A 15,672-nucleotide genomic window follows, 5' to 3' on the forward strand; every position below is an offset into this window, starting at 1 on the left:
ATGAATTCAGTCTGTAATGCTGATATTATGCTTATTTTGGAATTAAGTCATTAAATTAAAAGGGTGCAGGAATCAGTCTGTTAGACTATGATTGATGGAAAAAGATTGGGTATGGAACTGGCGATCAAAGACTAAGATAGTTGCCACTGGAAATAATGAGCATGATGGAACTACATTTTGATGATTTTGCATAAATGTACTAGATCTCAACAAGTTGATTAGTAGAAGTCAAATAGATAGGTTGAAAACGAGATGGGTGGAGGCTACTAGAAGCAAAATGTAGTGGCAGAAACTGGGTCTATAGCTCAGGAAGGAGAAATCATGGACTCCATAACCTAAGGGTCTGAAACCACTGGATCCATAGTCCAGTGAATGGCTGCTCCTAAATCCATAACCCAGAAAGAAGTCATTGCTGGACCCAAAGTCCATAGATATGGGATAAGTTGAATGGCAGGAACTGCAGAGCGGAGCAGGATGTCTGGCAGGGGCTGGACTCCATACAGGATGTCTGGCGGCTGTTGGGCTCACAGCAGGTGTCCTGACAGCTACTGCAGAGAGAAGAGCACTGCCTATATTCTGGAAGAGCAGAGGTCAGTGCTGTAGACCAGATCGTTAGAGTAGGAAAAGCCACAGGAGGAAACTGGGTAGCTCAGGTAGGCCCCAAGGGAGGGGGAGGAGAAGTTTCCAGAGCAGCAGTTGTGACTCATGTTGAGAGTTGAGAAAATTCTGAGGTTTAAGATGATCTTGTGCATGGGGTATCTTATACTCATCAATTGGCATGGCAGAGTCACAGTATAGGTACAATCTTCTTATATCATCTGTATACCCTCTTCTGCAATTGTGTAAATCATCAATCTTCTCTGTCATTGCACTTGACTAGACTCGTACCTATTGTACTTGTGGGTGCTATAATTTGTTATTATAACACAAAACCAATGATCATTCCTATCTTAGAAATTCCAGAACTATTTGTCAGCGATCCTCAACCTGTTACAGCCAGGAAAGCTCCTTCTCTCCCTGGCTATGACTGCATGTATATCTATTCTTGCTTCGCTCCGGGATTCTTGCTGTCACTTTTCTACTGTGCCAAGTGATAAGTGACATAGATTTATTTTTTATAAGGATGCTTCTAATGATTGATTCTACTTGTCACCACTGATTTACATTCTCCAAATTTATTCTCCATCTATCACATACTCCATCTATCACATATTATTATACAGTACTTCTTACATCCAATGGAGGGAAGAAAAATAACACATAATGAGAAGTGGCTAGAAATAGGAAGGAGCCAGGCAAACATTTAAAGGCAAAGAGACTCAAAAAGACTGACTCGAGACGGTGTCACAAGAAGAGGTTGACTCAGGCCATTAGAAGAGGGAGTGGGGGTGATGGTGACCATGTGGGAATCTGGGAAAAAGGAAAAGACAGGGATTTTAGGTATCTCTTCTACCTACTTTTAGCCTAAGGAGATCTTTTCATCTAAATGCCATTTAAAACAAATAATATCTTTAATGTATTTTCACATTCAGTAAAACCTTGGGTTGTGAGTAACTTGTTCTGTGAACGTTCCACAAGACGAGCAAACATTTGTACTAAATTGTAACTTGATAAATAAGTGATGTCTTGCAATATAAGTAGTATGTGATGCTGGATGTCACATGATCACAACTGAGCCAATGGTTCTCTCTCCTCTCTTTCTCTCTCTCTCTCACTGCAGGATTGTGGGTGATCATCAATGCAATGTCACATTTCTGTGAAATCTTCAAAAGGAGGCAAAAGCAAGTGTCATTGGATAGGTTCTTTGTTAAATTTGCACAAAAAGAAAAAGATTCCATTGAGCCAATAGATAGCAGTGATTCCATTAGTGATAGCGAAACTCATCCTACACAACAACCCTCCTTTCTCTCATCTCCCTCGCACCAGCCATGAAGGTTTTCAAAGTTAAGTGCAGGTTAATTTGTTTATTTTTCTTTATAATTTGTATTTTCTTTATTATTTTGTATTCTATTACAGTATTATAATCATTTTTATATGAATATTTTTGGGTTGTGCAACAAATCACATGACTTTCTACTGTTTCTTATGAGAAAATTTGCTTCGATACACAAGTGCTTTGGAATACAAGCATGTTTCTGGAATGAATTATACTCACAAACCAAGGTTTTACTGTGTTTTCATTTGCATCATCCAAATTTTAAAAGAACCTGGGATTCACCTCCTAGAACAACTTTTTCTTTTGAATAGTAAAATAACTGAGCTTTAATTTCCAATGGGTTCACTATGTCAGATAAATTTGCACTGTAATAAATACTAAGAGAGATTGTGGGGGCTGAAGGAAAATAATCTTAGGTGGAAACAACAAATTTCAAAAAAAATAGAGAAACAACTTAGTAGTTGTATTCTTCAGGAAGCAGGCACTGAGACAGGGATAGAAGGACAAAACGTTTATAAAAGAGTAGCACCTGTGAATGAACAAAGCCATTCTACCACCTCTTTCAGTCACTGACTGCCATGAGAAAAACTTGACCTTGGCTAAAAGGGGAGGCAGAGCCCAAAGAAGCCAACAGAGAAAGCCTGTCAGCTGGCTTCCCTTGTCAAAGCCAGAGAGCTATTCCTCTTGTGCAGCAATGTGATGTGAGTTCCAGTGCCGATCTGTACCCGTCACAGTCTGCTGGTGGCACCTTCAGGGTCGACGTGTCAGGAGAGAGATTCTCCATGGCTCTGGTAGGCCTCTATTCCTGAGGGGAATAATAAAAGGGCAAGGCCGTGGCATGAAACACAGTCCCTGTCACTGCATTTGATCTTGTGGCTCTAGATGGTGCTCACCATCGCCCTCGTTCACCATCCATGAAACATTTGCCTCGCCCTCCATTACCGCCTCTGGTGGTCATGGTGGATTTCTCGATGGTGTTACCCAAGACTTATTCTTGAGAAGTATGAATACTGATAACTGTACCTTTTTCTTGCGAGAATCACTGCATTTGACAAATCATGTCCACAGTTGGACGGGAGGTTCTAAGAGCCATCCAAGTAGATTCACTGAGCTGCACACGTATTCCCCCTTCCCTCACTGTGTAACAGTAACATTAGCACTTTCTACTGATCAGGGTCACCTACCCAGGGATAGATGGATGACAACTCTTTTTTATTTTATTTATTTATTTATTTATTTATTTATTTATTTATTTATTTGCCTTTTGGTTCCTGACAATAAGGAGCCCAAAGAACTCAGGCAGCAGCCATAGCTACGGTTCCGCGAGACGCCTGTTGTGTTCCTTAAGAAGTCTGCCTTTGAGAACTGGGTCTCCATCCTTGAAAATTCCAGCTGTAGAAATAGGAAGCACAAAGTTTTTAAATGAGTCACTGAAAGTAATAGTAGGTGGATATTTGGAGCTCAGTCTTTTGAAGGCATTGCCTCCATGCTCAGTTTTGCAGTCAGTACACTAATCCAACGCAGTATTAGGCAGGTAGCTTCAGGCTGCTGTGGTTTTTGCTAAAACCTGTGGATCTCGACATACACTGTCCCTACTGTAAAGTGGATTTCCTGATTGGTCGCTACAGGGGGAGCAGTCCCATGCTGGCAGATGGAGCTATTCATTAACTCCTGAATAATGGCGCTGCTGTGGTAAGCATAAAAAGCAAACTCATACTCTGAATACATATCTACACGTTTGAGAATGAACACTGATCTTTCCAGGGCAGAAGAGGACCACGTTCAACTTGCAACCAAGCTGCCAGTTGGTCTCCTTGAGCACTAATGTCATGGTGAGAGTTTAGCATTAGCCTCCGTTACTGAGATTGGACAGTCACAGGTGGCGTAATTGTATCAGCTATGTAAGTAGATTCTGCTTATGTTACTGTACCCATTCATAGCCTCTGGGTCATTTTGTGCACTTGTTCATCTTGCCAGCATTGTAGGGACTGCTGATGGAGGTAGGCTCACGTCAACCGGCGGAGTCATTTTGTCTACTTGATTGTTTCTTCCATGGTTGATGCATTCCGGTGGCACTAAGAAGAAATACACACTGTGTGTCCACTGCATGTGTCTATCCACATGCCTCTACACCAGATTCCTTTGTATCAGTATTCTAATATTCTCCTTTCCAGGTCCCTAATTAGCTGACCGGGTCAATTGCCACCGTCCAGGAATTTAGATGTATCAGATATATTTTTTCCTTTTGTCAGCCAACACCAAGGTCCTGCATCCTTTGGAGGAAATATGCTCTATACTGCTCTTGAGATTATTATTCATATAAAGTTTAGGTATGCATAAAAAAGGATTACAGAAAGGAAGTGTCTTTAAAAATTTTTATCTTTTATTTTATATTTGAGAGAGAGAGAGAGAGAGAGAGCATGAGCAAGGGAAGGGCAGAGAGACAGAGACAGAACCTGAAGCAGGCTCCAGGGTCCGAACTGTCAGCACAGAGCCGAACTCAGGGCTCGAACTCACGAGCAGTGAGATCATGACCTGAGCCGAAGTCGGACGCCCAACTGACTGAGCAACCCAGGTGCCCCAGAAAAAAAGTTTTAAAGAAATAAATGTCTAAAGCCCCAAATAAATTAGCTCAAATTCATCAATCTATTATTAGGTTTACAAAGTTTGCTCCCACAGACATGGTAAAAATTGACTTATTAAATACCCCCCAAAAAAGCAAAAGCAAAAAAAAAAAAAACACCAAAAAACCAAAAAACAAAAAAACTCAAACACCTTACCCAGTTAAAACTAACAATAAAATTAGCATAATATTTGGAAGGCAGAATGAATGAGTTTATTACATTATGTTCATTTGGGTTTTCATCTCTTGTGAATAAAATGCACGAACAAGAGGGGTGCCTGGGTGGCTCAGTTAGTTAAGCAGCTGACTTCTGCTCAGGTCATGATCTCGCGGTTCATGAGTTCGAGCTCCATGTCGGGCTCTGTGCTGACACCTCAGAGCCTGGAGCCTGTTTCGGATTCTGTGTCTGCCTCTTTCTGCCTCTCCCCACTCTTTCTCTCTCTCTCTCTCTCTCTCTCTCTCCCTCTTTCTCTCACAAATAAATAAAACATTTAAAAATTATTTTAAAAATAAAAAATAAACACATGAACAAGAATCCCACTATTTCATTAATGATAATTCATGTTTATTAACATCAATTCCATTAATTGATCTCACCATTTATTTAATTCCAATTCTATCAATTAATCCAATAAAATTAATCATTAAGTTCAGTATATGTTAGAGACAGGTTTTTTGGTCAGTGCTTTGTGGCTGGAGAAAAGGTGACTGAAGACTTTTTCCTGAAGATCATGAAGATGATAGGTTCCCTGTTTAGAGATTCGACACACTCCTCAAAATGTCTGCACCCTTAACAAGTGGATGTGTAGAATCCAGATCCACAGGTTGGTCTGTAACAAGATGACTGACAGCTCCTGGAGGAGAAGTAGGTTGGGCGGCAGAAACTGGATCCATAGCTCAGGGAAGGGAAACCACAGACTCCATAACCCAGGGGTCTGAAGCCACTGGATCCACAGCCCAGAGAGTAGCAGTTTCTGGATCCACAGCCCAGGGAATGGCAGCTTCTGGATCCACAGTCCACAGACCCAGGGTAAGCAGTCCAGCAGGGACCGCAGAACGTGGAGGTCCTCGGGAGGGAGCAGGACGTCTGGCAGGGGCTGGACACCACACAGGACGTCCGGCAGCTGGTGGGCTCACAGCAGGTCTCCTGACAGCTGCTGTAGAGGGAGGAGCCCAGCTGGCAGGTGCTGGGAGAGCAGAGGTCAGTGCGGTAGACCAGGTTGCTGGGGGAAGAAGAGCCACAGGAGGAGCTTGGGTAGTGCAGGTAGCCCCCAAGGGAGCGGGAGGAGAAGTTTCCAGAACAGCAGCTGTAGGGCATGTTGGCAGGAGATGTGAGTTCAGCTGAGTTACAGTGAGAAGGTTCTGAGTTTAATTGTCACCTCCTAGACTGGGGCATTTATATACTGTCAACCATGGGTGTGGCATTTTTTACAGTCACCTTTCCCACATTTGGAATCTCTTATTTTCCTATATGTACATCAGTGATATTTTCTCTAATTGCAGGTGATTCCTTCCATCTCATATTTGTGGGAGAATTCATTGTGATGTAGCACCAAGCCAACGAACGATCCCAATGTCAGAAATGCTATGACTGTATGTCATTAATGCCAACTAATCACGACCAGGAAACCCCCTACTCTTCTCCTTGGCTGAGACTCGTTGTGCCTTTTGCCTGTACATTGGCTGGGGAATGCTTAGCTCTAAAGGCAGGGATTGAGATGAAGTCACTTTTTATCTACCTCAGTGGAATAGAGGCACCTTATTTGTCACCAATGATTTTCTTTCTATAAATGTATTTCATTCCCTAAAATTACTTCTTATACATTACATTACATTATATATATATATATACCTCTCAAATCCATTGGAAAGGGGAAAATAGATACAATAAATTGACTGAGAAATATGATGGGTCACAGAGAGAAATCAGGAGAAGTGTTTAAAGGCAAAATGACTAAGCAAGATTAATTTGGGACAAAGATCTCAGTGGAGACCAGTTCGTACACGTGTGAAGAAACTCAGAGTCAAATACTGTTGAGGTGAAGGAAGGTAACTAGTGACACTATGGGTCTTTCCATCTGTGTGTAATTTCAATAAAAACAGGTTCTGTATTAATATAGTTTATGGCTTTTCATATACACATTGTCCCTTTTGTCACCTGTAGTTACAATGTGTCCAGTAATCCTGCTCTCCTAGGACGAGTCTTATTACACAATACTTTCTGGTCATTTTTATCTTTAGGTTCTTATCTTACGATTATCTCCTTCATTGTAAAAACATTCTTCCCTACTTCAGTTTTCTTTAAGATTATTTTTCCATTGTAAAATATCCAAATATTTTCTTTTGTAGAGTTCTCCACATCAGGCAAAACTTAACTAAAATGAATCTTGAAGCATTTTCTCCGGTTGGAAAGACAATTACCCCAGAGGGGAACTTGTAATTGCAAGAGGCAATAAAAAAGATTGAAATATAAGTGAATTGTCTAAATACTCACTGTGCATAACACTAATAAAGTGGTTTGTGGTTCTTAATATATAGGTAGAAGTAAACAGTAATTAAGAATGATCATTAAAATTTCTTGAAAACTTACTAACAATTTTTGAAATTATAAAAAAACAACATAAAGGATAAAATTCTAACTTTAACCATTTTATTACCTCTCCCAAAAGTGAGAAAAGTGTGAAAATTTATTATTACACAGAGAAAATGTGTAAGGAGAAATTTGAAATTATCAATAATTAAGTTAACTATAATAGACTAAATAATCTGTAGAAAAGACTTAGACTATCAGACTGGACTAAAAACCAAAACTATTGTCTACTTAAAATAGAGTTTCTTCAATATAAGGAAACAGAGAAGGGAAAAAGTAAAAAGAATCATCAGGAAAAAGAAACAAAAAATGCTACCTCCGTTTTACTAACCCCAAAGTTTGCTGTATGACAAGACATGAAGATTATTAGATGCAATACAAGATATTTCTTCACAATCATTCTGTCAGCCTTTCAGGATGATATCCATGACTTTGTAATTCATTTAGAGGATACCCTAAAGCCACACCATCCAACAGACTAGCTACTATCCACATATATCAAGTTCAATTAACATCAATTAAAATTAAATTAAATTAAAAGTTTCGTTCTCCAGTCATATTAGCCACGTCTCAAGAGCACAATAGATACACGTGGCTGATGGAAGCCGTATATTGGAAAATGCAGATAAAAATATTTTCAACAACACAGGAGGTTCTACTGGACACAGCTGCCTTAGAGTTCACAGCATGCTTTGTTGACTTGCTGATATAAATGAACACTTTTACTATTTCCTGCCCAATGCAAGAATGTCAGAAATCTTTTTTTAAATTTTTTTAGTGTTTATTTATTTTTGGGAGACAGAGAGACAGAGCACGAGCAGGAGAGGGGCAGAGAGAGAGGGAGACACAGAATCTGAAGCAGGCTCCAGTTTCTGAGCTGTCAGCACGGAGCCCGACGTGGGGCTCGAACCCACAGACTGCGAGATCATGACCTGAGCTGAAGTCGGATGCTCAACCGACTGAGCCACCCAGGCGCCCCAAGAATGTCAGAAATCTTAGGGTCAGTTATCTTTACCCCAATTCATGCACTATTATTTTTAATGACAGCTTCTCTTTTTTTAAAATTTATTTGTTTATTTTGAGAGACAGAGAGAGAGAAAGAACGAGAAAGGGAGGAGCAGAGAGAGGGAGAGAGAGAATCTCAAGCAGTTCCCAAGCTGTCAGTGCACAGCCCGATGTGGGGCTGGATCCCACGAGCCATCATGACCTGAGCCGAGATCAAGAGTTGGATGCTTAACCAACTGAGGCACACAGGCATCCCAATTCGTGTATTATTATGTTAGGATATTCATTATTATAATTTCAGTTATGCTTATGTATATTGATAGGTATTTGCCTCCTTGTTTTTATGACCCAAATTTGCTTACATCTACCCAATATATATCTTTTCTTTACTCTTCATTTCTTTTTAGATCTTTTTTGTATGTTCTGGGGTTATTTTGCTTCTGACTATATATAACTTTTATTATATATTTTAGTGCTGGAAAGGTAGTGACAGATTCTTTATGTTTTTGATTGTCTGAAAATTCTGCATTTCTCCTTTAGTTTTGAAACAAATACTCACTAGTCAAGTATTCTAGCTTTAAAGTGTTCTTTCTTCAGAAATTTGAGGATATTTAATTATTGTCCTGCTTTCCTTTTTCTATCTGTTTAGAATGCAGCTGTCAATCTTACTGCGGCTTTTTTGAAGGTAACTTGCATTTTCTTTCTCTGTTGGTGATTTTAAAGTTTTCTCTTCCTTTTTGTTCATCAGTTTTGACTCCGATGCATTCTCTTTATTTGTTAGTTTGAATATGTTCTCCAGAACAATCTCCAATTGTCTCTCCAGCTGTGTCTAATTTCTTCTTAATCCATTCAACAATTCTACATTTAACTTACTGCACTTTTCAATTTTAGAATTTTTAGTTGGTTATTTTAATATGTTTCTCTCTCTCTCTCTTAAAATCTTAAATTTCTCTTTTTATTTCCTAAAGTGACTTCTACTACATGATACATATTTTGGATTTAATCATTTCTTAACTTCTTAAAGCCTGGTGAATTTCCCAAGGGTATCAGATGATCTCTATCTACATCATCTATCTTTATCATCTATATATTCATCCATATCTATATAAAAGTATATCTATAATTATATCTATACCTATAAAGCTATACCTGCATTTACATTTATATCTATATCTGTCTGTGTAAAGAAATTATTGAAAGTCGTCTCTATACCATGCTAATATAATCAAGCATTGAAATAATTTGGAACTGAGCTTTAGTTCATAGGAAGGGGTCAATATTTGAGGCTTACCCTAGTCCTAAGGTTTTGTTCAGCATCTCAGACAATTTTTGTCAAAATCATTAGAAGTTTGTAACCTTCAGTTTTGGTTACCTAAGCTCATGAGTTGCATCAGCCTCTCATTTGGATTCAGCAATATTCCTAACCTAAAAATAGTCACAAATTCTGAGACTTTGTTGTTGTGGTGGTTGAAACCTCCCTGATGTTTTGTCCCTGGTAATTTCTGAACATGTCACATATATTTTCTTTATCTAGATTTTTCTAGGCAAAAGATATTATTTCTGAATATATACTTCTTTCATTTCTAAGTATACCAATTTTTATCTTAGTCCCCCTTAGGAATAAATTTAAAATTCATAATTAATCCTTGGATACAATATTTAGCTTTTAAAATATGAAAGAATGATTAGAATTATGAGAAATAGAAGTAAGCGTCCGAGCACTAAACTATTTTAATGGTTTGAATGGAAAGGGGTGGAAACAAGAATTATTGTGGTTTAAAATGTAGTACCTCCAAAAAAAACCAAATAAAATGTAATACCTCTAAATGATGGAGTGACAGTTATTCATCAACTATCTTTTTTTCAAAAATGTTAATGTTTATTTTTGAGAGAGAGAGAGACACAGAGTGTGAGCGGGGGGAGGGACAGAGAGAGAGGGAGACAGAATCCGAAGCAGGCTCCAAGCTCTGAGCTGTCAGCTTGATCATGATCAGCTCATCATGACCTGAGATAAAGTTGGACGCTTAACCAACTGAGCCACCCAAGTGCTCCATTCATCAACTATTTTTAACCATGTATTCCATTGACACACCTCATAAATATCTCCTTCAACTGTAAGTTAACTGAATTTTCAATAATTTCTTTTCTTTAAAAAAATTTTTTTAATGTTTATTTATTTTTGAGAGAGAGACAGAGAGACAGTGCATAAGCAGGGGAGGGGCAGAGAGAGAGGGAGACACAGAATCTGAAGCAGGCTCCAGGCTCTGAACTGTTAGCACACAGCCCGAGTCGGGAATAGGTTCCTTATCAAAATCTATCTATCTTTGCATTTTGATATTCCTGGAAATACTTTGCCTAAAAAAACAGAGAATGATATCATGAAAATGAAAGATAATATTTGCCCGTGTTTCTGTGTGTTTAAATTAAATTAAATTTAATTTAATAAATTAAATCACCATTCCTGATGGTACCAAATGCTTATTATCTTTTAGTTTGAAACATGAGTCAAAACCAAGGTGGAAATCATCCTTAGGAATTTAGATTCTTCACTCTAATGTTAAGGCATCACTCATTACACATACGTAGAGAAGATCATATTGAGAACTCATCAGTGACATTACAGGTGCTTATCACCTTTACCAAGAAAGGGTGGGTGACTTCAAGCCAAACTACCTAAAATTAATACATAGTCATTTTCATTTATGTTCGATTCCATTTTTCTTTCATGTGCAAGCCTCACCATATAAATCTAAACATTATTTTTGTTCTCTGCATTCCTTATATAACTATCAGCTAGTCTGCTACCTTACCACTTCTTGTGAGGGAATCAATCCCATTCCTGAATCTGAGATTTCCATTCGCAAAATAGTCTTCCACTACCTGTAGTTTGAGTAAGAAAAATCTCTGAGGTCCCTCAAAATTAGTTCAAGTCCCCAATTTCTCAAGATTTCCAATCTATTTCCAGGTGCAAATAGATAGTTTCATAATATCTTCTTTATCTATCACAGTAAAAAAACTTAGCCAATAAACAACTAACAACAATAAACACAGCTGGATATCAGAAGCAGTAAGTTTATTAGATTATAGTCATTTGGTTTTTCATACAATTTTGGAAGAAAATCCAATAACATGAATCTTATCTGCAATGCAGACTTTAGACCTTATGTTCAGGGAGTATATTCACTGGAGAATTTTTCAAATAAAGTCTGTCAGCCAGTATTTGGGGGCAGACACTAGGTGAGAATTTGATAATCGAAGAATAAGAAGCTAATTCTTCCTGCAAGTGATGAAGAGAATAAAGGTTATGAGTAGAGGTATTGATGAGATGAACAATAAGATTAGAAATTTAGTAAAGTGATCAGTAGAAGCCAGATCTACACATTGGTTTGTAACAAGAAGACTGGTAGGTCCTAGAAGTCAAGAAGGATGGGTGACAGAACTGAGATCCATAGCTCATGGAAGGGAAACCTTGGACTCTGCAAGCCATGGGTCTGAAGCCACTGGATCCACAGCCCAGAGAGTAGCAGCTTCTGGACCCAAAGCCGGCAGACCCAGAATAAGTCGTCTGGCAGGGACTGCAGAACGTGGAGGTCCTCGGGAGGGAGCAGGACGTCTGGCAGGGGCTGGACACCACGCAGGACGTCCGGCAGCTGGTGGGCTCACAGGAGGTCTCCTGACAGCCGCTGTAGAGGGAGGAGCCCAGCTGGCAGGTGCTGGGAGAGCAGAGGTCAGTGCGGTAGACCAGGTTGCTGGGGGAAGAAGAGCCACAGGAGGAGCTTGGGTAGCGCAGGTAGCCCCCAAGGGACTGGGAGGCGACGTTTCCAGAGCAGCAGCTGTAGGACATGTTGGCAGGAGATGGGAGCTCAGCTGAGTGACAGAAGATTCTGTGCTTGAATATTGCTCCTCAAGTAAGGCATTTATACACTCTCAGCAATGGGTGTGGCACTTTACAGTGCCGTCTTCTCCAGATTTGGAGTCCCTCATTTGCATACATGTAACTCAGTAATCCTCTTTGTAATTGGAGTTAACTAATTCTCTTCATCTTATATTTATGGGTGCACTCATTTTATAGCTCTATGTCAAAGAATTACATCCATGTTACAAATGCTATGACGATATGTAATTAATGCGTACTCCGTCATGGCCAAGGAAGCCCCTCTTATTTTTCTGGTCATGACTAGTTGTACATGTGCTCAGATTTGGCCGAGGAATGCTTTCTTCCTAAGGTGGGGATTTCGAGGAAGTCATCTCTGCTTTGTGTCAGTGTCTGAGAAGCAGAAATCTGGTCTTGATGAGGAACCTTCTAAAGATTGCCCCTACATCAAGCCATTGATTTACACTCTCTAATATAATTTTGCATCCAGTACCTACTATTAACGATGCTTACTATGTCCAGTCTAGAGGGCTGTTATAACAGGAAGCCAAAGAGATTGAAAGAGAAGTTAGAAATGGGCATAATCCTGAACAAATATGTTGTAAAAATCTACTGTTTAGAAAAAGAAACAAGATACAGTGGTAGAAAGAGGGACAGGACTGTCTGGAACTTCTTCTATCCCCTGAGAGAACTTGTGGATATTCTGTCTTTTAGTGCAATCATATCATATTGGTTCAAAATGAACTTAATTCATGGCTTTTATATGATACATTTATGTGCAAAATTTCCGGGGGTCTACCTTCCCATAATACTTAAAATTTTGAATGCTTTCTGAGTATCTCCAGTCATGGCAGATTCTGTTTTTCTCCCTGATTTTGGTACATGATTCTGTCCCTGCTTTCTAACTAGACAGGACCCCAGCTTGCAATCTTGAAGTTTATAATTTGGGGGGACCTCTTTAAGAAAAAGAATACAACATTATGAATATAGTAGTAGATATAAACATGAATGTTAATTTAGAATAAAAATAATATTAACAAATACAAACTTACAGGATGACAATAAAAACACAAATATCACAAAATCAAGACAACAATATGATATCAAAATCATCACTATCGTCTGTAACATTTCCTCTATATGGCCTGCATAGTCTTTGATCACTTTCACATATGACAATGATTTTGTCAACATCATTTTCTGTAGAAAGAATAGACTATAACTCACTTTTTCTTCCATAATTATGTACCAAAAAATACTCAAATTATTTTTGATGACACAGAAAAGGTCCTTTCAACATTGCTATTTATTAGTAACGCCACATGTGTAACGTCCTGTGTCGTTTCTCCTCAGCTGATGCTTCAATCCTGGGATCAGGCTTATCTCAGCCTTGTGTCCCTGCCTCACCTCCCCATCCCAGTCTGCCGGCCCTGGAGGCTGCTGACTTGTGTGAGAATCAATCAGCTATGGATCCTCAATTTTAGTGATCTTCTACTGGATAGCCGAGTAGTGTCTTGGTTCTAATCGTTCTTGAACTCAAAACTCCCTAAAGGTCTTTTATTTCTTTTCAATTTATTTATTTGTTTTGAGAGAGAAAGAGAGAGAGAGGCAGAGAGAGAGGGAGAGAGAGAGAGAATCCTAAGCAGGCTTCATGCTGTTAGCGCAGAGCCCGACACAGGACTCTATCCCAAAAATCATGAGATCTTTACCTAAGCCGAAGTCAAGAATCAGATGCTTAACAGACTGAGTCACCCAGGTGCCCCACAACTCCCTGAAGTTCTGAGGTTCATCAGGTTGATTCTAGAAGCCAGTGGTAGTACAGGCAGCCTTCTGGATCCACCTACAGCCCCAGAACTACTACAAGGGCAAATGATTGACTCCCAGACTATGGCAGTACAGCCAGAGCGGTGGGTTCCCCCGAGCCTCCCTGGAGGAGTGGAGTGGAGCCTTGGAAAAGGTCAGACAAAGAAACCCTAAAGAAGACCCTCATGTTCAAGCTTCATTAGGTTAAATATGTCTCTGTCTTTACCTTAGTTGCTCTATCCAAAATGCTTCAACATGTGCTGGTGATATTCCGTCTGAGATATTGGGAACCCGCATGCAGTGCCCAGGTCTCTCTTCAATATACCTTCCATGGAAACGTCTCTGTCCAGAGTCCCAACCTAACTTTCAATAATTGCATTGTTGTGGTTTGTTATTGCTTTTGTTATTTTTCGCTGGTCCTCTTTGACTCCAAGTTTTTTTTAACAAAGGAAAATATCTGATAGAAATATCACATCGTTTGAGTCTCTTGCCGTTTCCTGCCAATTTCAAGACCAATGAACTGATGCAACAGACACCAAAAGTCAAATATGTGGTGTCAGACACTCAGAAAAGTATAGTGCGGTGGCTTATGGCATTGAGTTGTAACTCTACTTGATAAAATGACTGTACAATTTTACTGTATATGTTTAAATTAACAACTTTCCTCATGTAAAAGCAGGTTCCATTGCAGCGTTACAAAAAGAAGCACTCTGCAGGACTTCTATAAGTCCAGGGAAAGATGAAGTAGCTACATTCACATCAAATAGCTACTTTTAAAAAGTTTATCTTATGATCTTTACATTTTGAATTTTTCTTCCTACGAGCTCCCAACTACTGAAACAAGAGTCCTAGCCTACACAATGCTGTGAGCACCATGCCTTTCTCAAATACTGGTTTTCAAAGAACTTCTTCAAAACGGTTGTCTTATCTCAAGTAAGAGTGACCCTTTGCTCACTGGATATAGGACAGTTGTTAACCAAAATAATAAAGTCAGCAAAAATTGTCCACAGTGACACGACCCTCCAGCTGTCCTCACAGGCACGCAAGGATGCCCTTCTCTTCCCCACACATCTGACTCTCCTCGCGTCGAGGAGGAGTGTTACACCGGTTGAGATCACAGATCGCAAACTGTCAGGTCCTCTACCAAATCCAGCCCACACACAAGTTTCTTCATCACACAGGTATAGGTCCCCATAGGCTTTTCATCAGACTCCAAATCAGTCGCCAATATTTAAAAATCAAAAGAAATCACACAGAATATGGAGGTCTGACATCTTCTAAATTTCTGACATTCTGGTTATGCTGGGCTCCCTTGCTTGCGGCTCCCTGGAACAGACTACAAACTGCCCCATTCAGAGAAGATGTGCTCCCCCCGGACTTCCTTACAACTTCAGTTACTCCTCTTTATTTAACAGCTCCGGGGCCAAATTTCAGCGGCCATTAGTCATCAAGCCCGCACTATTATTTTGTCGTGTTAGTTAATGTCTCTATCACACGTGGGAGAAGGAAAGGTAAGTGGAGAGACTTTGGGTTTTAGGACATTTTATGAAAACACACTGCCTGGGCACTTGAAGGATAGTCTTCCATATTTAATAGAGAAATATAATGTGTCCACGTTGGCGGATTGGGACGTAAAACATCGATCATGAAACAAATCACAGGTCAGATGGACCACCTCACTTATGTTTAAATACTTTACACACCAGCAGAACTTGACATGGACTTTAAATACTGGGCAACAACTTAAACCTGTGGTGTCTTAATTCTGAATATGCAACAGAATTAACAAAGGGCCATTTTAGACATACGAACCAAGCAGAAAATAAACAATTTTATTTATT

General features: G+C 39.5%; 2 protein-coding genes across 2 annotated transcripts; both read right to left on the bottom strand.

The window, feature by feature from the left end:
* Nucleotides 1–5,102: 5,102 nt before the first annotated feature.
* Nucleotides 5,103–5,949, bottom strand: LOC109260490 (keratin-associated protein 13-1-like). Its single transcript, XM_019438724.2, has one exon. The coding sequence runs from the start codon at nt 5,875–5,877 to the stop codon at nt 5,350–5,352; it is 528 nt and encodes a 175-aa protein (XP_019294269.2). The 5' UTR covers nt 5,878–5,949; the 3' UTR covers nt 5,103–5,349.
* A 5,261-nt stretch (nt 5,950–11,210) lies between these two features.
* On the bottom strand, nt 11,211–12,060 carry LOC109260491 (keratin-associated protein 13-1-like). Its single transcript, XM_019438725.2, has one exon. The coding sequence runs from the start codon at nt 11,996–11,998 to the stop codon at nt 11,513–11,515; it is 486 nt and encodes a 161-aa protein (XP_019294270.2). The 5' UTR covers nt 11,999–12,060; the 3' UTR covers nt 11,211–11,512.
* Nucleotides 12,061–15,672: the final 3,612 nt, after the last annotated feature.

This window comes from Panthera pardus, unplaced genomic scaffold (genome assembly GCF_024362965.1).
Source record: "Panthera pardus isolate Hobbes unplaced genomic scaffold, ASM2436296v1 HiC_scaffold_16, whole genome shotgun sequence".
Taxonomy (NCBI): Eukaryota; Metazoa; Chordata; class Mammalia; order Carnivora; family Felidae; genus Panthera; species Panthera pardus.